The sequence below is a fragment of the Budorcas taxicolor genome, chromosome 20, assembly GCF_023091745.1.
Source record: "Budorcas taxicolor isolate Tak-1 chromosome 20, Takin1.1, whole genome shotgun sequence".
NCBI classification, from domain to species: domain Eukaryota; kingdom Metazoa; phylum Chordata; class Mammalia; order Artiodactyla; family Bovidae; genus Budorcas; species Budorcas taxicolor.
In genome coordinates this window covers 61,899,486-61,923,580 of record NC_068929.1, presented here as the reverse complement: position 1 = coordinate 61,923,580, position 24,095 = coordinate 61,899,486, and the positions used below count along the sequence as shown (strand labels likewise).

Genomic DNA, 24,095 nt, shown 5'->3' with positions numbered 1-24,095 from the left:
TTCCAAAGAAATCCCAGGGCTGATCTCCTTTAGAATGGACTGGTTGGATCTCCTTGCAGTCCAAGGGACTCTCAAGAGTCTTCTCCAACACCGCGTTTCAAAAGCATCAATTCTTCAGCGCTCAGCTTTCTTCACAGTCCAACTCTCACATCCATACAGAAGGCATTTTAAGGGACAGCAATGAGGTGGTGCCCATTCTCCCATCACAGGGGTTTTAGAGGTTCTGACGGTAGGAATCTGGGTGGAGCCACAGCTAACGTGGGGAATTGTACACTGCCGTGTCTGTGCACGCTCGTCTGGGCTGTGTGCACGCTAGTCTGGGCTGTGTGCCACGTGGCTCCTTCATCCTGCCGCAGTGATAGAGGCATGGCCCAGGCATGATTCAGACAGTGGTCCTCTGTATGCGGAGCGCAGGCAGTTTGAGGGGATGGAAGCCATGCAGGCCCTGAAACAGATGGAGGTGGGTGCAGCCCCCTCTGTGGGCCCCCTGATGGAGCCATCTGGGTGGACAGCTTGTCCCCAGATCCTGACAAGGGCACCTGCTGATGCTCTTTCGAACAGACCTTTGGGGTATATTTTCCTCTTTAAGGATCCAGAGAAAGCAAAACTTGGTGAGTCTGGTCAGTGTGTCCAGTGGGAGAGAACGTGTATGAGAAGGAGAGGCATTGCTCCTTAGAGGACAGTCTTTGGGGCACTAATGCCACACGACTGCCCATCAGAGCCTCACAGATGCCCCCCTGCCTGCTGGGCTAGCCCCACACCCGGATGTGGGAGCTGGTTCCAGCCCGCAGCCCAGAAAAGTGCCTCAGCGCCTGGAGTCTGCGGCTCTGTAAACCCAGATGAAGGCGACTCCATTTAGCTGAGGCTGCGATCAGGAGTGGATGTAAGGAATGAGTCAGTGAAGGTACAGAGAACGCCAGGCGCGTCCTGTCGGGCGCTTCCTTGGGTTGCTGCTCACGGGGCGACAGCGATGAGGCTGGTACAGGGGTCGGAGGGCGAGGCAGCGGGAGATGGCCCGAGGACCACGTGGGCAGGAGGGGCGGGAGGAAGGGTGTGGGGGAGTTCAGGCAGGTCAGGTAACCCAGTTTGATTTAGGGTGAAGGTGACGGGAGCCAAAGGTGAGGCTGCGATTTGGGGAGACCCAGTGCACGGTGCAGTGTTGGGATGCGTCACAAAAGTCTTAGTAATAATAACTATATATGAAGAGCAGCAACAACCGAGGCTTCACTGCAAGTGCGCATTCCACACCCTGCCTTTGCTTTAAGGATCATGCGATCCTTAAAGAAGATGGAAGGCAGAAATGGAAACACCATATGAGAACTTCTTTTGCAAGAAAAATGCCCTTTTTTAAAAAAAATGAAAGAAAGCTTTGTACCCTTATTTTTGCCACAAGCTACTGGACTCGAAGAGAGATTTCAACACAGCAGAAAAGCTCATTTGAAGTTGGAACAGAGCATTGCCCTGTCGGTGCCCCGATTCCCATTCCCCGGGGAACGCGGATGCGTTTGCAGGTTTCCTCTTGGCACCAGCAAGCTGACTTGGGCTTGTGTGGAAGGGAGGGCTTGTTTCCACACAGAGTAGCCTCTGATTGCCACGTACAGAGTCTGTCATTTCTGGGTCCTCGTGACAGACTTCGGCGGTGGCTCCCGCAGTTCTGGGCGATAGCTTGCCGTCTGGACCCTTCTCAGTACGGGAGGCCAGGGCGTGGGTCAGAGGGCACTGTGTGCATCGCTTCTGTGCCCCTCCCAGCTGGTTCACCCGTAATTCTGCAGTTTTAAAAATAGGAACTAAAATCAAGGCTTAGGGTTTATGGAAATCCGGATAGCAGCACACGTCCTTTTATCCACCTGCTGATCCTGCTATTAAAATGTGACTTTTAAGTTCACAGGTGGCTTCAGATAGCACGTTCTGCATCTGTCAGAGCGGTACCCCATGCGCCCACCCTGACCAGCACCCCCTTCTCGCCCCTCCGCAGAACGTGTACGTGAACATCAACCGCATCATGTCGGTGGCCAACCGCCTGGTGGAGTCGGGCCACTACGCCTCCCAGCAGATCAAGCAGATCGCCAGCCAGCTGGAGCAGGAGTGGAAGGCCTTCGCGGCCGCGCTGGACGAGCGCAGCACCTTGCTGGACATGTCGTCTGTCTTCCACCAGAAGGCTGAGAAGGTCAGTGCCTGGGAGCTCGGCCCCTGCCCCCTGCGTCCCCACAGCAGAGCCTCGGAGGCCACCAGGGCACTGAAGCTACCCCACAGCGCCAGCATGCCCGTACCTCACCCCTGCTGCAGACCCGGGGTGCTTCTGCACCTCCTTGTTTGCAAACGCCTCCTTGTTTGTAAAGTGGAGGTAAAAGTATGGACTTGAGGGGACGTCTTATGGTGTAGATGAGGTTCACATTAGGGGCCTTGCACACGGCCTGTTGCCCACTTGGGACTCGTGAGTGACAGCGGTTGTTCTTTATCCCCTTCTTTCTGTCCCTCTTCCTGTCCTTTTCCTCCTCCCTTGAGAATTCTAGTTAGGAGACTTAGGCAGCAAGTAACAGACCGCCGACTCTCAGGTTTAGGCACCAGGGGTCTGCTTTTCTCACAACCCAGGGCATCATGGCCCACGTATCAGGGTGGGTGGGCTCCTGACTGGGCCTGGCCATTGCCCGAGAAGACGGGTCTTGCCACAACTCCGGGCACTGGCCCCCCTGCTGTCGCACCCTACGTGTGCAGGCTGCGGTGTCGTCCCCGGTCGCCCTGGCCCCTCTGCCGTTGTGCCCCATGCTTGCAGGCTGCGGTGTGGTCCCCAGTCGCCCCAGCGCTGGACCCTCTGCCGTCGCACCCTACGTGTGCAGGCTGCTGTGTCGTCCCCGGTCGCCCCAGCCCATCTGCTGTCACGCCCCACACGTGCAGGGTGCAGTGTCGTCCCCTGTCGCCCCGGCGCTGGCCCCTCTGCGGTCGTGCCCCACGTGTGCAGGCTGCGGTATCATCCCCGGTCGCCCCGGCCCCTCTGCCGTTGAGCCCCACGCATGCAGGCCGTTGAGCCCCACACGTGCAGGCTACGGTGTGGTCCCCGGTCGCCCTGGCGCTGGCCCCTCTGCGGTCGTGCCCCACGTGTGCAGGCTGCGGTATCATCCCCGGTCGCCCCGGCCCCTCTGCCGTTGTACCCCATGTGTGCAGGGTGCGGTGTGGTCCCCGGTCGCCCCAGCCCATCTGCTGTCGCGCCCCATGAGTTCAGGCTGCGGTGTGGTCCCCGGTCGCCCCAGCCCATCTGCTGTCATGCCCCATGCGTGCAGGCTGCAGTGTCATCTCTGGTCGCCCTGGCATTGGCCCATTCTGCCGTTGTGCCCCATGCTTGCAGGCTGCGGTGTGGTCCCCGGTCGCCCTGGCGCTGGCCCCTCTGCAGTCGCGCCCCACGCGTGCAGGCTGCAGTGTCATCTCCGGTCGCTGTCTCGCGGCAGCAGTGTTTGCGGGAGTTCCTTCTGGCCCAGCCCACTTCTCCCAGTCCCCCGAGCCTGGAGAAGGGTGCTGGCCCTCAACCGGGCCGCAGGCCTGGATTCTCAGCCTCCTGGCAGGGCCACGCTGTACCAGCCTGGGCCATGGTGGAGAAGTGGCTTTGGGGTATGGTTTTCAGTGTCCCCCACAATTGTCAAGTTATTTGTGTGGATTCAGACCTCACGCGGGCTTCACCTGCCGACGTGCTGGTCACAGTACCTTGTCTCAGAGTTAACATGTGAAGTGTGCTCCCAACACTCCCCACACACCCGCCAATGGGCATGCCTGCCTCAGCGAACACACTTGGAGGGCAACAAAAGAGAGGGAGTTGCTGTGACTCAGATGCTCGTGGTGGAAGCCTGGGTGGTGAGCCTGCTTCTCTAGACGTGTAGGAGGAAACTCAGGAACCTCTAGCCACTAGCAAGACGTGGGGAAGGGACAGGTGGTTGCCTTAATTTGAAGGAAGAATACCGATAGAGCTTTCTCAGGGATAGTTATTTTGGGGGAAAAAACCTACATTCACAGGGATTTGCACTGATGTTGCTAAAAAGGAGATCGTGTCCTTTCATCTAGAAACAGCCTTGCTGGGTGGGTACAAGCCCCAGCTTGCCCGGCATCTTGGAGGAGCGGCTGGAATGTCGCACAAGGTGCTAATTAGGAGTGATCTCAACTCTGGGAACCTTGAAAGTGTGAAGCAGGAGGGGAAACGAACGGGAGTGCAAGGTGACAGAATTGTAGCCTCGTGTGGAAGCTGTGAGTCGGGACCAGCGGGTTTCAGTGTCGGGTTTTCCTGCTAAGTTTATGCAAGAGGTGGTTTTGTGATAAAGGAGACACAAAGCCCCCACACAGGAGCAGTTTGAGTTAAAGTAATAGGAGCCCCTTCAGCTTAACACAGCACTGTCTCCACTTCTGTGTAGCCACCTCTGGTGCCGTCACGGTCAAGGTCGTGGCGTGTCGTTCATTGGATATTCCTGTGCTCAGGAGAAGAGCTGTGTCGCCCCCGCCCACATGGCGTCTGGGAGGGTAGCACGGTGTGGGGTGCAGTCACCCCCTGGGCTGTGTGGAGGTGTGTGCATTGCTTGTGGGCCCCTGAAAAGGCCCACCAGGACGATGTGAATAAATCTGAAACCTGGCAAGCTGGCTGGGGGACTCTTGGATGGTCTGAAGCACAAGGGAAAAATCTCTCTAACCACGGCAGGATCCGGAATTGCGGGTAACCCAGAAGATTAATTGCTGCTCTGCCCTGCCTGAAAGCAATGTAGAAATGCGGGTGCCATGAGGTATTCCCCTCCCCAGTGTTTTATTATAAAAAAATTGTTGACATGCAGTGAAGTTGAAAGAGCCTAGGGTGTTTTTATTTGGATAAAATAGTGGCTCTAATTTATGAGCTTGAAGGAAACACAGCTAGAGGAATACATTGTTGAACAGAATTTCATGGGGTCTTGCATGAGCTCTAACGGTACTTGCGGGCTCCATCACTTCAGTGGCCAGAGAAGACACCCCATAGGACCTTGGGGACAAAGTGGGCCCTTGAGAAAGGCTGGCATCTCTGATGGGCCCTGACTGAGGCCGTGCAGCTGCACCTAGCAACCAAAATGTGCAGACGGGACCTTAGGCTTTTAGGGTCCCGAACATTTAGGCTTCCGAAATGTATCCTTCCCTCAAGTGCAGGTGCAGTGGGTGTAAGGTCTGTCTTCCCCTTCACTGAGATTCAGGAGCACAGAATGTGGCATCCCCGAGTGGTTTCCCTCTTCCCAGGAGAGAGTCTCCGAATAGGTCGCCTCTGTTCCCTTTTTTTAAATTCTCTGCCTACTGGCTACGCTTAAGCTGTTATCATAAACTCACCAGGGATGGACCAGAACTCGGACATCATAGATGGCTTTCTATAGCCACCCCTTTGACCCTCCTCTGGAGCTCTCACTAAGGCTTTAAATCCGATTGGGGTGACGTAGGGCTCAACTCTGGGCCTGCAGTTGACAGTGTGGCTGAAGGAAGCCACCTTCGGGGAGGGACGGCAGCGCATCCTTGTGGGGGAGGGCGTGTGCGTCGCGCCCCACCTGCTCGTGTCTCTGCGGGTGTTCTCGTGTTGGTATTCGCGTGTGGCTTCATGCTCATAAACCTTGAGGTTACAGCCGGATGAGAATGATGTGGGACTGTGCCTCCCAGCGCTGTCTTGGCTTGTCCTCTCCCGCCCTCATCTCCTGTGAGGTGTGAACAAGGTCAGAGTACTCGTTTACAGAACTGGAGACATGGCCGAATGGCTAGTGGTTTGACTGGGAGACAATGTTTAGGGCTCTACTTTTTGGAGTCATGTGTTATATCCCTTTATATTAAGGAGCTTCATAGCAAAGCTGTTAGAATTACCTTGTTATAAATCAAAGAATTAAAGCAACTTGATTTTATGACACCTTAAAATCTTCAGTTTTCCCTGTTTTTAAAAAAAAAATGACTAGAGTATTGTCCAGTGTGTTAACCAGTGATTGCCTTTGGCTGTTATTACCCTTCATCTGTCCTGTGATTTTGCTGGGCAGAGAAGGGACCCCGTCTCTTAAAGGAACCAGCAGACGGGAGTGTGTTTATTCATAGTCAGGGAGTAGAAACGATGAAAGAAACAGTAGAGTAATATTTACTAGAAATGAAAGCAGAAAATGAGGAAATTAGAAATAAGAAAGGAAACTCTGAACTTGGAATTCATACATGTGTTATATATACATATATATAAAATTCACTGAGCCTTAATTTTTCCAAAGAGGAGAAAGCCCCTCTCAATAAGGGCTTTAAGTGTTTACATTCTAGGAAGTTCCTGTCTCTTTGTCTCCTAAATCGGGCTCACCACCTATGTTCAGCTGATGCTGTCTCAGGTGCTCCTGGTGGGCGTGAAATTGACTAGGCTGGACGATCTCAGCAAACTGGAAGTTCCCACTCTCAGCACATGGAGGGCAGTGGCATAAATGCTTCTGAAAATAAGGCTGCTAGTTAATTATTCAGGCTCTCCTTTTAAAGCTTACGTATTAATCACTCTTCCCTTGTCTGCCTGCCTCACGTTTGCAAACCGGCTGACCCAGCCTCCTGTCATCCTCTCTGAGCAGTGCTAAAGCAACCACTCTGCTGAGCATCAGAATCCCCAGCTCTGAGGCCGGCTCCTGCTTTGAATTCAGAGGTGCCTGGAATTCCCTTGCACTCTCCTGCCTCTCCTCCACGTCTGGCCAGATGCCGTGTGTTCACTCGTGTGGTTTTCCTGTTTAGTTGCTCAGTCTTGTCCAACGCTCTGTGACCCCATGGACTGCAGCACGCCAGGCTTCTCTGTCCTTCACTATCTCCCAGAGTTTGCTCAGATTCATGTCTACTGAGTCAGTGATGCCATCCAGCCATCTCTTCCTCTGTTGTCCACTTCTCCTCCTGCCCTCAGTCTTTTCCCAGCATTGGGGTCTTTTCCAGTGAGTTGGCTCTTTGCATCAGGTGGCCAAAGTATTGGAGCTTCAGCATCAGTCCTTCCAGTGAATATTCAGAGTTGATTTCCTTTAGGGTTGACTGGTTTGATCTTGCAGGGCAAAGGAGTCTCAGGAGTCTTCTCCAGCATCACAGTTTGAGAGCATCAATTCTTTGACACTCAAGCTTTATGGTCCAGCCCTCACATCTGTACATGACTACTGGAAAAACCATAGTTTTGACTATATGGGCCTTTGTGGGCAAAGTGATGACCTTTGTCAGCAGAGTTGTTTGGTTTACATTTGAGCATTTACAGCATCAGAGCCTCAGCTGGTGCTCTGATCCCACTAGAGTACAGCAGCCTTCGTCTGTTGTCTTCCGTTAGAAAGTGTTGGGCTGTGTGCTGGACGTCCCCTGTTGTTCCAAGCCCAAACTGTCTGTCAAGATAGTAAGAGGTGTGTGCGTGTGCAAGGGTGGTAGTCAGGTTTCTAAACCAACATCAGAGTCCCTCTCCTTCCCATATTCACAGGGCACATTATTGTATTAATAGGCTCTAGGAGGTTCTGTTGTGTGGGTACCTGTCGAACTTTGACACAAAAGTTGATCCTAGAGTCTTTTTTTCTTGGTGGTGCACCTGTTAACATCCTCCTCCTTCTTGGCTCTCCAACGGGGATTGCTGCTCTGGTTCGGATCTCCTTTGGGTGTTGAGCTTTTCAGAAGACGTTCGGGACCTGGAGCTGGCCCTTTAAGGGTTGCCATCTTCTAAATCAAAAACAAAAACTGTGCTTGCACAAAAGTCCCATGAAACCATGGGACCATGTAAACCATGGTTTACAAAGAAACCATGGTCAGGCTTCTTTCTGTCGTCGGTTTGTTTTAACCCAGTGAACTTAGATGTGCAGAGTCCTTTTTCCATGAGGTGTCTGTGTTATAAGCTGATCTGCCCTATGTTTTTGCAGGTAAATAGAATCAGTACCTCTCAAGATACTTTAAGAAACTACAAGTAAGTTAAGTAACTGCAGGCATCCATAAAACTGCTCGAAGGTTTCTCTTTACTGATAGCCTCAAAAATTGGGGTTAACTATGTTTTAGCAGTGTTTTTGACTGCTTTTAGAACACCATCCAAGAAATGCTTAGAAATATGCCTAAGTAGTCATATGTGTGTGCATGGGAATGGGGAGAGGCATAATATAACTTCATTACTCCTACTGTTGCCCTGGCGATGTCAGGAGGAACCATGGGGGAGAGTGATGAACACCTTCCCTGAGGCCTTACCTGGGTGTAGTCATGTTTAAAGCCATGTGAAACCACGTATCTTCAGATGACACTTAATGCCTTGTGAATTGGTTTCCAGCCCTGGGATTTTCATGCAGATATTTTTCTGAACCAATACATTAATAATAAAGGGATTTTTAGAAACAATGGTTACTTAGGTGGCTTGTCTAAGTTTCTAAAAATGTCCCACGTACCCAGGAGGTTATTCTCATATATATTTTAAGAGAATCGTAGCACATTTCTCGTCTGGCAGGTCAGTTACCGTGTTTTAAATAGTCACGCTCTGCATTCCCTGATGAGTGGAAAGACAGCGAGGAACTAGAGAAAAGAGGAGAAACCCAGGGAAATGCGTTGATGTCTATTTGTTTGAATTAGTGTTAATTGAATTCACATCCTTAATTGAGCCTTCTGCTGCTTGTCTTTGACACTTACTGTGATGGATGCTGTTGGTATCTCCCTAGGAAGTTTGGCTGTGATTTCTCAGCTATTGGTGAGCCCTGGGGTGGGGCTGGCAGTGGAGAACTCTGAGGACAGGTCAGCAGCCATGGCCCAGGACTGCAGCCTGCAGGCCCTCCCCGTTTATGTGCACAGTGGGGATACCCTAAAGATTCCGCTGCCTCCCTTAGCCTTGCTTCCCTCCAGAGGGCACAGCTCTGGAGTTTCGGCCTGCTTCCCAGGGTCTCCTTTAATTCCTGTGTGTATTTACTCTTGAAAAGGTAGGCAGATGGACGCTCTGGTCTTCGTACTGTTAGGTAGATGACTTCAGGAATCTTCCGCTACTTTTGTAATGAAAGAGGAGAGCAGGAGGGCTGGACCGCAGCTCTGGGAGTAGCCCAGCTTGCTGTGCGGCTGAGGCTGGGGGGTGCAGGTGGACTGGGTGGCCATGCCCCCCATGGCCAACAGCGCAGAGCAGGTGGAAACACGGATTCAACCGTGAAATGGGAGAGTTAACCAGGAGGCCTGAAAAACAGCCAACTCAAGGCAAAGGCGCTCCCAGGAGTGACCACAGAGCCACCCAAGGCTGTCATTTCAAATGCAGGTTCTTGGGCCCACCTCCAAATCTGCCTGAAGCTGGAGGAGGGGATGGGGTGCTGGTTTGCAGAGTCCAGGAATCTGGTTTGAGAACCCAGGTCAGTGCCATTTGATTCAGGGAGTCAGCCACGCTCTCTTCCTAAACACTCTCTCAGCCACCCTTATTTCAGAGCCATGTTGAAAGAGGGTTACTTCTCAATATTGTTTGCTGTTGGTAGACATGATCTTTTTATTTTTGTTTAAACCACCTCAGTATATGAGCAACGTGGACTCGTGGTGCAAGGCCTGCGGCGAGGTGGACCTGCCCTCGGAGCTTCAGGACCTGGAGGACGCTATCCACCACCACCAGGGCGTGTATGAGCACGTCACTCTTGCTTACTCCGAGGTGAGCGCACAGTTCTTCTACCGTGGTGGGAAAGCAACACGGTTTTTGTGTCATAACACCTGAAGCCGGAAAGATCAAAGCTTTGGCTAGCCTAGAATAAATGCACAAGTTCCGAGCTGAACTGCAGTTTCCTTGTGACTTCTGAGTTCCATGGAGGGTGAGGCTGGTAAGTAAGAGGATGGAGGCAGACAGCAGACTCCTCATAGCCCTGAGATGTTTGTGGATTTTCTTCAGAGTGCTCAGATTTTCATCTGCACTAAGAAGTGAAAGTTTAACCTTTTTGACTGCGTGTATTTAGGAAAGATGAACGTTACGCGCAGTGCAGTCTCGCCAAACTCCGTTTGCTCTTCCTGAACGCACCTTTCTAGAACAGAGGGGAATCTGGTGCAGCGTCTTATTTTGGACGTCGCAGCACATGTGGTGGATATCACGTGTGTCTGGCTACTTGCTGTTTCAGAAATCTCAGTGGAGTGTTTTCTTTATGATTATAAGCTCATTATTTAACGTATCCTTGCTTTATCTTCTGCCACCTTCTGTGCCAGGCTTTGCTGTCAGGCCATGATGTAACCACTTATTTCATGCCTGCAGCTCTGGGGCTGGGATTGTTCCCGCCCCCCTCTTACAAATGAGGAGGGAACAGTGCAGAGACAAAGTGACCTCCGCCCGGTCCTCAGCTGTAGGAGGGGGAGCGGGGACTGACCCCAGGGAGGCTGCCCGTGTGTCTCAGCCACCGCTATGCTCCCTCCGTGTCTTATCACACGTTAGATGCAGTGATGACACCAAATACACACCAGGTCCAGGTGTGTCAGTCTTGTCCACGTTGTGGTCATCTGACCCTTCCGACCCAGTCTCCTTTTGTTTATGATGCTGGTTAAGTTCCCGGAGGTGAGTGGGGAGTGGGTGGGAGGTCAGTGTGTGCTTGCTTTCTGCACCTCTACTGAGCATCTGATTGGGAAGATTCCCGTGAGACTCCAGGGAGAAAATGCCTCAACCGACCTGCGGAGAGCTGAGCCCATAGATGTTTAAGAAACAGTCAGCCTTCTGTACCCGTGGGTGTGCGATGTGGATGTGCAGGGCCAGCTGTTCTAGGCTCTTTTATACAAGACACTTGAGCATCCGCTGACTTTGGTGTCTGTGGGTGGGGAGAGTCCTGGAACCATTCTCCCTCCTTACCAAGGGATGACTGTGTTTAAATCCAGATCTTCCTTGATCTGAACCACAGCCACACCTGTCAGAGTTGTCTGGCATTTGCTTTTCAGTCTTGACACATCCTTGTCTGCCAAGCAGTTATCATTCTCACGTCCTTGAGCCCAGGTCTCCTGACCCTGTTGTGTCCGTGGACACAAATTAGATGGACATGTGGTCTGCTACACTATTTGCTTCAGAACGTGGTCTGATCTCCTGCCCATGAAAGTTGATATCTATGTATTTATGTCTCTGGGCACCTCTTTACTTAACAGGATCCCTTTTAAACACTATTCTATGTTGTCATGCAATTAAAACATAATCAGCTCTGTATTATGTTTCTTAATGTTGCATCCAGTGTTTATTAGGAACTGTATAAATAGTGATAGCTTTTTTAAGAGTAAAAGTGAAAATTGAATAGATCTGTAATTTTTTAATCACACTGATTGATGAGGAAAGTGTGAGTTCCAAAAAGCGTAAAGTTCTTTCTCCCAGTGTACCATCTCCATGGCGACATCTAATTTTGACCTGTAACACAGAAAATCATGCTTACTAATGATTTTCTCTGGAGCTGCTTTGATTGCAGTGGTAGCTTCCAGATTACCGTGGGCATGAACAGTTCTCACACCAGGTGATTGGCAGGACTGGGCTGCAGTATTGGCCTGCAGGAACTTAGCTCGGCCTCGCCTGACCTGACCAGTCTCATCCTCCAGCCTGGTGGCCAGGCAGCCTGCCCGTGGCCCTTGGCACTTCTGGCAAAGCACAGAATTCTCTCACCGTTTCCACTGCCTTCTAAAAAAAGGGTCATCTTGACATGGGAACTTCGATTTACCTATGATGCAATTTCATTAGATCTTAAATTGGCACTAAAGTTTAAAATAATCTGATGGCAAGTAAACAGCTTCCCCAGCTGTGTCATACCACAGTTTTTAGCCTAAAACATGTTTGCAGCTGAGCTGTAAATTCAAGGCGATGGTGGTTGGAACTGGATGGGCAGAGAAGACTTTCAAAGGAGGGATTTCTTTTTTTTTTTTTTGCCCTTTAAATTCTTTAACATCTGAAATGGTTTCAAGCTGTAGAAAAGTGTTAGAGCAGAGAGCTCCCCCCCATCTTGACCAGATTGCCCAGCTTTATGCGCTGTCTGAGCCCCCTGCCCCCGACCCGTCTCCAGCTTGATAGCGCATCACCACTGACGCGCACAGCCATCCGTCCAGCAGACTGTCTGCATCTCCCCCGTCCCAGCCCCGTCGCTCTTTGCAGCCCCGGAAGCGTGCCGTGGGCGTATCTTCACACTGAAACATTCCTTAGTCTTTCGCTGTCTGATGTCTTCGACAGTCAGAGATTCCAGGCCTTTCCTTCTGTAGCATGACCCTCAACCCCTCGCCCGTGCGGGCTGACTGGGCTGAGCGTCAGTCCAGGGCCGCGGGATGCCAAGCCCTCCTGCAGCTGTTGGTACCAACCTTGGCTGCCTGGTGAGCTGGGTGTCTGTAAGGTTTCTTCAGTGTGAACTCCCCAGTTAAAAGTTTGTCTTGGATGAGCGAGTTGTGGGGCAGTGTGCGGATATTAACAGGAAACACTTTGATTTGAGGATAAGGCCATGAGTGCTGGAGAGGGCCATGGGGCTGGGAGACCCTCCAGGCTCAGCGTGGAGGGCTGTGCCCTGTTGCTGAGCCACACTCTGTGAAGGAAGCGCTGTAGATGATGCTGGTTTGAGTTGATGCATAAAAGTTTTGAAGACGAATCACTGTTTCTTTACAACACGCCGAGTGTACGTTCACTTCGATAAATGACTGCCTTTATGCAGCTTGTGTATTTTGCCCACTTTGTTCACATCCTGGAAATACTGTCCTCGCGCTGGGGACCTGACACAGCGCCACGTTCAGGCCTCGCTGACCTGTCGCAGGTCATACGTGGCTCTTGGTTTGTCGCGTTTTGCAGCCACCAGCAGTGATCTCCAGGTATTGATCTCTTTCTTTAGATCAGAGCAACAGTCTGCGTGCGAGTGAAGGGGACTCCTGCTGGAGACGCTGAGCTCTAATCAGATTTAGTGAGAAGTGTAGAGACCCATGTACTGGAATAAGGACAGGCAAGCCTCTGAGGTTTGGCGGAACTTTTCGGAGGGTGGTGCACAGGAACCCAAGTTACAGATCTTAGGTGCAGTTTTGATTAAAAGTAAATAATCAAGAACCAGACCATTGTTCTTGATTTTAGACAGTTAACTTTGCTCTTAAATGTTAAGGACAGACATACCCATGACATGGTAAAATTTTAACCTTCAACTCCTTTTTTGCTTTATTTAGCACTTGCATTTTTCCTAACTCATTTAGGTATTAGAGTGTATTAGTTTGTATATTTATAAAATGTTACTGTTTCTAAAATATAACTTCCACTGTCCTTCATGTCACCAAGTACTATATTCCAAGAAAAACAAAGAGCAGAATGTGAAAAAATGAGCCAGCTTGATCTTCTGAAAAATTACAGCAGGTTAAGTCCTGCTTTTTGATAGTAAATGCTGATTTTCATCTTTTACAGATATTGTTCCTTTTTGGGACAAGGTTTGACTGCCTGAAAGCTGACAACACATTTTTAGACAAAACATACAACTTAAGTAAATTAATTCACCTGGTTCTATAGTTAAAAAATTCAGAACTGTATCATATGCCATAAACTCATATATACTAATTGTTTTCGTACTTACACTATATGTGAATAATTTGGCTGCTATTTTAATTTTTTATTTTATTAAAAATATGAAATGAGTTAAATTAAAAAAATTGTTTTCTGCTGGTTATTCTATACCATTTAAAAATCTTTTGTTTCTGTACAGTAGACAGTCCCGTTTATAAAATTCTAACATTTTTCCCCATATAGTTCTTCTGTACTTAAAAAAGACAAAGACATTTTGCTAAAAGTTACTAAAATGTATATATGATATCTTTCATGTGCTCAAATAATACCTTTTAAATTGACACATCTGTGAACAACACACTGAAATAAAGTCAAGTTCTTTCTGAATGTTTTATTGGAGAGGTGCTACATGGGGGCACACACTTCAAGTTCCACGGGGTCCAGTTTTGATACAACAGATGTTCTCCTGCCTGGGATTTTTCTTTCCACGTCTGCTGGCATACTCTCTACCCCCAGTGACAGTATAGCAGTAGCACCAACAGAGACGGTTTAATCCCTGTTTACGGCTCCCAGAAGAAAGAGCTTTGCTTAATGCGTCCCCTCATGTTAAGTTGAGATGAGATGCTCACGTACTCAGTCACTTCCTGCTGCCCCTCCAGCCGGAGCAGGCATGTGTTCTAACCCAGTAATGATTCCTGCTCTTGCTCTGTCAAACAGTTGCACAGATGTCAAGAAAGATGAGTTGGAATGTTCTTGCTCAGATCATGTATTCTCAGTAGTAGCATATTAGTGGTGTTGCGTGCATGCCTTTGGGAACGTGGTGCGAGCTGGGAGCCCACTGGCCATTCTGTATTGTGGTTTAAGATTGGAACAGTGGCTTGAAACAGAGGGTGACTTTTTGCCAGTGGGGAAGTCCCAGGGCTTGCTGTCCAGGGCTGGTGTGGTAGGTCTCTTAGTAAGAGGATCCCTGCATCCTTTTGTCTTTTTGCTTTGCCTCTTTTAGCAGGTGGGCTACTATCCTTACGGTTGCCTCAAGGTCATCCGTAGCTGCTGAAGCACCAGCCATCTCCACCAAGTTCTTGGGAGCAGGGAAGAGAAATAGGCAAGGGGGAATGAGTATACGCAACCTCCTAGACAGCTTTCTTGGAAGCCCCATTCAACAGTTTTAATTACTGCCTGTTGGCCACTCCTGTTTAAAAGCGAGTCTAGGAAGTGCAGCTTTAGAGCTGGGGTATTGCTGTTCCTGACCGTGGGGTTTGGCTGTGACGGAGAAGCTAGTGGACTCTGGGAGGCAGCAGTCAGTGTCTGCCCCACACCTTCTGATCTGTAGCCTTACGACGTGTTTACCAAGTCATATGCTCTGGTGAGCATTTCCTGACTTACATGTTTTATAAGGAGTAAAAGGCAGAAGGAATATTTGTAAGCAATTCTTTCTAGGTTCTGTACAGATGTGAAATGCGTAACTTGGAGTATTGGTCCTCAGTCCTAAGAAATGCTGCACCCCCATTGTTTGACTGAAACTTTATGATACCTGCTGAAATAAAATGTATGGGGTGGTAATCTCTTTTGTTCCTCCTTTTCATGGATACCCCAGGAAATGTTCTGAAGAATCTGAGCACAAAGGTCCTGGTCCTGCGGGTGGGCTTAGGAAGCACCCGAATCACGCATACTTCACGCGCATCACATCCTTCTGTCCAGTCTGATCGAGCTGTTTCTACCACACCTGGCATAACCATTCCTAAGTTTAAAAATACATAATGCTTTCTTTCTGTATTCCAACCATACCTTTCCTTAATTTTTTTTTTTGGTTAGTCTGTTGGCTTTTATTTAACTGTACTTGGATAGTTAACTGTTAGAGTACTGAAATCTCCTTTAAAAATGATGGCTGTTTAATTAAAATAACTTCTTTTAAGTTAGTGAACTAATTTAAAATGGCACTTTAGTTTTCTTTTTATTTTGTGAAGTAAAATTGCTATCCAACTATGTCACAAAGTGTAAGTACATATTTATTGCCTGGTGCTAGATTAGTCCTTTTTTTTTTCCCCCTTAGATTTCAAGATTCAGCTTTAAAATTTTGCTCCATTGTAATTGTTATGTTCTCTCTAATATAACACAAGAAAAGTATTACTTTTAAATTTCAGTTTGCAGGTAGTCCAGCAGTGAAATTGTGTCAGCCCATATGTCATTTGGGGTTTTGCAGGTGGCGCTAGGAGTAAAGAAACTGTGTATAGCGCAGGAGACAGTCCCAGGGTCAGGAAGATGCCCTGCAGGAGGGCATGGCAACCAACTCCAGTATTGCCTGGAGAATGCTATGGACAGAGGAACCTGGTGGGCTACAGTCCTGGGGTTGCAAAGGGTTGGACACGACTGAAGTGACCTAGCATGCATGCATACACGCACGCGTATGTCATTTAAGACAGAATGGTTGTGTGTGTGAGTCATTTAGTCGCATCAGGCTCTGCGACCCCGTAAACTGTAGCTTGCAGACTACTCTGTCCATGGAATTCTTCAGGCAGGAATACTGGAGTGGGGGGTTGCCATTCCCTTCTTCAGGCGATCTTACCAACCCAAGGATCAAAGCCAGGTCTCTTCCATTGCAGGCAAATTCTTTACCATCTGAGCAACCAGGCAGAATAGCATGCTTATTAAGACTAGCATCTACTACAGTGTTTATGAAAATTAAAAGTCCTTTTATTTTAACTCTGTGATTTGCCACATTTGGTTTTGTGATGTCACTGAATAACGGATGGGTCTGTTCTAAATTTTATTTTAGTCTTTATAAAACGTGCCTTTGAGTGAAACTCTGATTTACGTTTGGGTGTGGGTGCATGTAGGTGAGCATGTGTCTGTGTAGGCCTGCCGTGCTCTGGAGGGTGGGCTCCGCTGCGTGGTCTGGGCAGAGCCGCGCTTCTGGAGCACCCGCTGGCTTATAATGGCTCGTGTATCCCGCCGGCAGGTGAGCCAGGACGGGAAGTCCCTGCTCGACAAGCTCCAGCGGCCCCTGACGCCCGGCAGCTCCGACTCGCTCACGGCCTCGGCCAACTACTCGAAGGCCGTGCACCACGTCCTGGACGTCATCCACGAGGTGCTGCACCACCAGCGGCAGCTGGAGAACATCTGGCAGCACCGCAAGGTGCGGCTCCACCAGCGGCTGCAGCTCTGCGTCTTCCAGCAGGACGTCCAGCAGGTGAGTGGGGGGCCTCCTCGCGGGGCGCCTGGTGCTGGGGGGCCCCCACGTGTGGGTGCGGGTGTCCTCCCAGGGGTCCGCGTGGTGGCGCCGCTCCTCCTGGGAGTGATTTGTGCTGGGTGAGAGTATAGGTGTGGGTGTCATAGAGGAGACCTGTCTGTGCTCGAGAAAGTGAGATAGGCCCGATGGGGGAGAGAAGAATACACACACATGCATGCACACACACACAGCTTACACGCACAAATGCGCACACGCGCACACACGTGTGCAGCTTCTGTCTCACCATGCGTGAGAGCCGCGCTCTTGAGCACGCGTGTTCAGGCTGCTCACACCCTGAGCTCGTGTGCCTGGAACACAGGAGACGAGGCAGGATCTACCCCGGAGCCCCTCGCTTTCCGTCTCGCAGCAGCTCATCCTCAATTGCGTTTATTTGTGAGAACAGTGCCCCGGGTGCTCGTGCATGGTGCTGGGACAGTTTTAGGTCTGTCTCCACTCGGATTACTTAATCGTAAGCTAGTTGTGTTTCTCTCCCCACTTGTCAGGAAGTGCCATCTCAGGGGCTCGGGAGTGCTTCATAAATAGTTGTCTAATTAACGTATAGTAGGCTTTTACAAAAGACCATCCGTTTCTAAACAGTGGACACCTTTGTTGTTGAATGTAAGAGTAAGCCCTGTCCTGGTACTGTGTATTCCCTATGAAATAAGAAAGATTGTTGTGCTACCAGGGTCTTGAGGTTTAAAGCTGGGGGGTGGCTTATAAAATATGATATAGCTTTAGTAAGAAGATAAAAGTCATGTCTTTGCCCTAAAACAGAGGGGAAGACAAGGGTGTAGATGAGGTGTCACTCGCGATGAGGAGTTCTGGGTGTGCGGGGAAACCCATAGCATCTGGGGAGGTGGCTTGAGGCCACAGTGATGGGTTGGGGACAGAGCCTCCCCTGGACCCGGAGAGTGGCTCACTCTGCAGCCCCTCGAGTACCACCTGAAGGTGAGGGGCGCCCGCTGTCGGGGCTGACGTGTGGGAGTGCACGTGAGTCCTCCACACGCACTGACCACCCTTCTGCTCTTAGCAGGAGTCTGGTGAGTTCCAGATCCTCTTAATTACTCTCTCTCTGTGTATATGTATCTAATAACTTATTTATGTGTTTCTGGCTCTGCTAGGTCTTCACTGCTCTGCAGGCTTTCTCCAGCTGCAGGGAGCGGGGTCTGCTCTCTAGGGGTGGTGCTCTTCACTGCCGTGACTTCTCTTGGTGCACAGGCCCTGCGGCACGTGGGCTCAGTTACTGTAGCTCCTGGGCTCTAGAGCACAGTCTCAATAGTTGTGGCCCACGGGCTTCGTTGCTCCACCGCATGGGGGATCTTCCCGGATCAGGGATCAAAGCCGGGTCTCCTGCATTGGCAGGTGGGTTGTTGACTGCTGAGGCACCAGTGAAGCATCTATGGTTTTTAATTTTTGCATAGTTTGCTTTGATTCTACTGATGGTTTTTGAGTTCTCTGCAGTGTGCATGATCAAAATGCGTCAGGAATCATGATATGGATGTGGTATGTGCTTGGTTGCAGTGTTGCATTAGTCATAGAATGTGACTGGCAGGGAAAGAAGGTGGAGGAGTCGTGGTCTTGGCATTACCGTGAGAACTGAAGTTGTGAGGTTGAAGGCACCATTATTAGTTTCTCTTAATTGTCCCCGAACTGTCACAGACTGTGAAATATTAACAGTTTCACTGTAATTATTAAAGGATTTTCTTGCCTGCATCCGTATCCCTTGGATCAGGTGTTCATTATGTATCCACGGGCCAGCACGCACTCTGGACCCATGACGGGAGCAGCAGCTGTCCTCCGCCTTCTCCAGCTCTCAGAGCTCCTTGGGGTGTCCAGTCGCATAGGAATAAGCCCCTGGGCCTCTCTCGCTTCAGAAAAGGAAGCTTTGGGGAACAGGCTGACGAGTCTGACCACCTAGCTTGGTGCCAAGCACTAGCTGTGCTCGAATTTGAAAACAGCCAACATTAATTTTTCTAGGTAGAAAGGTAATTATGATAATTGCAAAGCCAGTTCATTAAGCTGGCCATGTTTTTTCTCAGGAACCAGAACAGGGTTGGATGTGGGCAGGAGAAGGTGTTTTACAGTCCACAGCTCTGTGAGCATTCTGTAGAAATAGTAATTGCTCTTGAAGGGAAACGTTTTGTCAATTAAATGATCGGGAATGGTTTGGACTCGTTATGCAAACAGGAAACTGCTCTGTCGGTTTGGCTTGTGAGGCAAGGAACCAAGTTGAAAGCATGAGGCAGAGCAGGCAGCTGCCTGCAGAGGATTCTGTAGGATGTCAGAACTGAAAATGTGTTTCTGAAACTTGAGAAGTTAATCACACACAGGGAAAAATTCTGCTGTCTTGAGCATGGGCCAGGAAAGGTAAGCTGAGGATAAGCGAAGAAAATAGTAGAGCTTTAGAAAGATGCCGTCAGCAGAAGATACACTTGTAAAGACCAAAGCAAAGTCCACAGAAACATAATAAGCCAGTTAGCCAACCCACGTGTGGTTTTGTCGGCTTGCTTTGGGTCGTGAGGCGGCGTCTGTAAATACTGAGGAAGAAGAAAACGAGCTTCCACATGAGCGGTGAGGATGAAGATGTTCTTGTGAAGACAGCCCTCCCAGAAGAATGTAACCCCGTCTGTGAAAGATTTCTTGCAAGAAAAGATGCGAGACCATTAACAGCGAGTGCCCTCGAGGAAGGGAAGGCTTGGGGGGATGGCATTTGATTTTTAAAACACACATAATTTTGGTTTAGTGGTTAGTTTTCTTTTGTGTGTTTGTTTTTATAACAAGCAAAGGCAATTTCATAATTTCTGTGTGGACAGTATTTGGGGTGGGAGTCAGGCGCTGTGGGGTGGGAGGGCTTGAAGTGCTGACCCAGAGCACTGACCCTGGGTCCAGATCTAAGGATGGGGGTGGGGCAGGCAGCTGGAAGGCTTGCTGAAGACCTCCCCAAACACACATCCTATCTATTAGACAGCATTAACCTTGGTCATCGTTAGCTTAAAAATGAAACAAATACCATTTGTCATTCCCAGGTGGTGCTGGTGGTAAGAACCCACCTGCCTGGGCAAGAGACTTAGGAGACATGGGTTCAATCCCTGGGTGGAAAGTATCCTCTGGAGGAGGAAATGGCAGCCCACTCCAGTATTCTTGCCCGGAGAATCTCATGGACAGAGGGGCCTTGCTGGTTGCAAGGAGTCGGACATGACTGAAGTAACTTCGCACGCACGCGTGTCGTATGTCTTTGTGGTCACCTAGTATGCCTGTTCCTTTAGCCCGTGGGTCAGGGCAGCCCTCAGTGGATGTCTGGTTGAATCAATGAATGAAAGAATGAAGGCTTGTGTGACTGCCTGGCAGTGGTTTTCAGTTTAGGACCAGCTTCAGTTTACCATAACAACACGCTGCAACGTTGCTGCACTCCTTCACGTGGGGCGGGAGTGTTGGAAGCAGGCCACAGCAGGATGCCATCAAACCCGTTCTCCCACTCACTGGTGTGGTCTGCCCGCCTCTCAGCTTGGTGGATTTAGTGGCTTCAACATGTTACGTGAGGTGAATGGGCCCCAGAAACCCGCTTTCCTGAAGTAGGCTGACTCCCCCCAAAAAAAGCCCCTCTGACGGGGAGATCTTCTCCTAAAAAAGCCCGTGGGTCCTCCCCTCTTGTCCGACTGCAGCCCTTTCAGGTGTTCGAGCGTCACCCTCGCTGAGTTATATCTTGGAAAAACTCTTCTCCAGGTGGGTGTTGGACTACTAGCTAATACTCTGGGGAAAAAATGGTCAAGCAGACCTCGTCCACTCTAGATTTGTCTTGTCCATGCTTCATTCTTTTTTTTTTTTTTTATAAATACCTAAAATTAAATGTGTGATATTCTGAGAGATAAACATGTTGACTAGGTCAATTTTGACTCGCCTAGTGAGAGTGGACTGTTTAATAGTCCAGTGAATTAGCCCATAACATGCTCAGAACAGCGCCTATGTCTTTGCCTGTTGTAGAGTATGATTTGCCAAGGCATGAACTTGATAGTGCCCATTAAGTTGCTCCCCAGATGAGGGAGTAAATAAGACTAGGCACCCTCACGGGGGTCATCTACCTGCCATGCACGTGCCATCTAAGGGGACATCTCTGTGCCGTAAGGACTTAAGCGAATATAGGGGTTCCAAGGAGCTTTGTCCGAACCCTCAAACATCAGGGGCGCAGCGTGTAATCAAGGTGATGGCTCCTGTTTATCACGATGTAAGTGCCAATTTGCCAGGTGCCAGGAAGATCTTCCTGCGAGATGCACGGTTTGAGCTGGTCTTGGATGGGTGGGTGGAAAGTCAGGCAGTTGACCATTGGGTGACAGGAACTGGGGGATAGAGGAGAGACGAAATGGCAGTCATTTCTCCACCCAGCTGTCTGGAGAGCTGGGTGGGGACAGGTCTGGAACGGTGACCCCCATGCCTAAGGCTCTGGCATTGTTTCTGTGAGCTTCGAGGGACACACTGAGGGCATGGTTTTGTGAACCTGAGCGCCCGTTTCTGTCTTATTTAGTGATCCTGGCCAGCCTGCAGAGGGTTAGCGCTTCCCCATTTCACCACACCAAGGTCAAACCCGTAGGCTGTGGGTTTGACTTGATTCTCTGGTAGCAGAGGACGGGTTGGCTTAAAACTCAACATTCAAAAAACTAAGATCATGGCATCTGGTCCCATCACTTCATGGCAAATAGATGGGGAAGCGGTGGAAACAGTGAGAGACTGTCTTTTGGGAGCTCCAAAATCACTGCAGATGGTGACTGCAGCCATGAAATTAAGACGTCTGTTCTTGGAAGAAAAGCTATGACCAACTTAGACAGCATGTTAAAAAGCAGAGACATTACTTTGTCAACAAAGGTCTGTCTAGTCAAGGCTATGGTTTTTCCAGTGGTCATGTATGGATGTGAGAGTTGGATTATAAAGAAAGCTGAGCGCTGAAAAATTGATGCTTTTGAACTGTGGTGTTGGAGAAGACTCTTGAGAGTCCCATGGACTGCAAGGAGATCAACCCAGTCCATCTTAAAGGAAATCAGTCCTGAATATTTATCGGAAGGACTGATGCTGAAGCTGCAACTCAAATACTTTGGTCACCTGATGCAAAGAATTGACTCATTGGAAAAGACCCTGATGCTGGGAGGGATTGGGGGCAGGAGGAGAAGGGGATGACAGAGGATAAGATGGTTGGATGGCATCACCAACTCAATGGACATGAGTTTGAGTGAACTCCAGGAGTTGGTGATGGACAGGGAGGCCTGGCGTGCTGCCAGTCCATGGAGTCACCAAGAGTCGGATACGACTGAGTGACTGAACTGAACTGAACTGAGAGGATGGAATCCACTCATGCTGGAATGATGGCTCTGGTTGTAGGGTGACAAGTGCGGTGTGAGAGCAAGATTCCAGGCAAGGAGATAGGCTGGGTCCCCATCATGGACCAACATGCAAGTCAGGGGGTCTTGGAGGACAGGGTTGAAGGTCCAGGGGGCAGTGGGCTGCGTCTTTTCTCTGGTGTTTTTGCCAAGTGTCTGGTGTAATAGATAGTATTTGTTGAAATGAATGAATAGATGAAGAAGTGGAAGAAGTTCCCCGATTTTGCTAATTGAAAACTATCTGGGGTTGAGGTCTCTGTGTTTAGAATGGGGGAGAGTTGGCCCTGCAATGGAGTTGTCATCTAATTGGGAGATCCTCGTGAAGGAATCTTCATGGTTAATGTTGGGGAGTAAGGGGTGACCGGAGAAGGGAGGGATCATTTCCTTGCCTGGGAACGTTGCCAGCATGCGAGATCCTTAAAATATTAAAGATTTTGGCCCCTTGAACACAAAGAAATGGGTTTCAGGTCTACAGAGAAGCAAGTCGCGGTTCCACCTTGGGTCCTGGGCTGCTAGGCTTTTGCCAGCTAGGTTTTTGACATCCCTCGGTGATGCCTGACCCTGCGGGTTCCACCCACACTGGGCCTGGCTCTTCAGGGATGGTCCCTGCATCTCACCAGTCCTGTGCTTGTTAATTGAAGTCAGAGGATGGGTTTTCTCATCAGGATCATTAGGAAACCTTGAGGTTTAATGTCCTCTTCTGTTTACATTCCCACAGTCACAGATCTGATTGCATCTCCTGATAAGAATGGTAACATGAAAGTGAAGTCGCTCAGTCGTGTCTGACTCTGTGACGCCGTGGACTGTAGCCCACCAGGCTCCTCCGTCCATGGGATTCTCCAGGCAAGAATACTGGAGTGGGTTGCCATTTCCTTCTCCGGGGGATCTTCCCAACCCAGGGATCGAACCCAGGTCTCCCACATTGCAGGCAGCCGCTTTAACCTCTGAGCCACCAGGGAAGTATAGTTAGGCGATGCCCATCTTTCCTGGAGAGTTTCTCAGGTAGAGTTAGGGAGTCCTGGAGCGAATGTTTGCTTAGGGATTGGGAACCTGCCGGGAGCAGACATAGGCTGACTGCTGATCTTTCTGGGGGCTTTGGAGCAAGCTTTCAGTGTCTTTTATCATAGGACTGGAGAAGAGACTTGACTGTCAGTCATCTTAGTAACCGCAGCTCCCAAAGAGCGGACAGTTCAACCCTGGGGTTAAGAAGGGTGGGAGAAGAGCCGAATTTCTTGCCTGCAGGGGACGCGATAAGGAAGGCAGGGTGTGGAGCTGTGAGCCAGTGGGACGGGGCGTGGGAACCCAGGGAACTTAGGGGTCAGGATGACAGGGAGAGGACAGAGCCCAGGACAAGCCTCACGCAGCTTGGTCCCCCACTGTGGGGTGCCAGCCACATCACCAGCGTCCCCTAAGGCAGCGGTCCTCAGCCTTTTTGGCACCAGGCACCGGTTTCGTGGAAGACAGTCTCCATGGACCAGGGTTGGGGGACAGTTTCGGGATGATTCAAGCGCATTATGTTTATTATGCCCCTTTTTTTCTTTATTACTACATCAGCTCCCCCTCAGATCATCAGGCATTAGATCCTGGAGGCTGGGGACCCTTGCCCTAAGGGGAAAGTGCCCAGGGATTAACTATGTGTGCACATGTGTGTCTGTATTTCTGTAGTTGTGTGTGTATATCTATAGTTCAGTAGCTAGACTTAAGCTGTGCATAACGTCTGGACCTATTTCCTGGATAACATCTGGAAATATTAAGATGTTTCTTGGACAACTTTGGACTATTTTAGATCGATTTCCAAATTATGAAGGGGAAAAGTAATTTTTTTAAGTTTGGGAAATTCCTAAAGGTGTCAGCCTGTCTTGGTGGTGATGGTTTGGTTGGAGTTCGATGGGAATATCCAAGGTGAGGGCTTCCCTGGTGGCTCAGATGGTAAAGAATCCATCTACAATGCGGGAGACCTGGGTTTGATCCCTGGGTGGGGAAGATTCCCTGGAGGAGGGCGTGGCACCCCACTTTAGTATTCTTGCCTGGAGAATCCCCATGGACAGAGGAGCCTGGTGGGCTATAGTCAGGGGTCACCAAGGGTCGGACA

The 24,095-nt window shown here is 49.8% G+C and overlaps 1 protein-coding gene across 1 annotated transcript in view; it reads left to right on the top strand.

Annotated features, from left to right (window-relative positions):
* The window catches only part of TRIO (trio Rho guanine nucleotide exchange factor), a 352,914-nt gene that overhangs the window by 149,854 nt on the left and 178,965 nt on the right, over positions 1-24,095 (top strand). Inside the window, exons 7-9 of the mRNA XM_052659225.1 lie at positions 1,976-2,167; positions 9,467-9,598; positions 16,368-16,598. Coding sequence (XP_052515185.1) covers positions 1,976-2,167; positions 9,467-9,598; positions 16,368-16,598 — 555 coding nt within the window. The remainder of the gene's footprint in view (positions 1-1,975; positions 2,168-9,466; positions 9,599-16,367; positions 16,599-24,095) is intronic.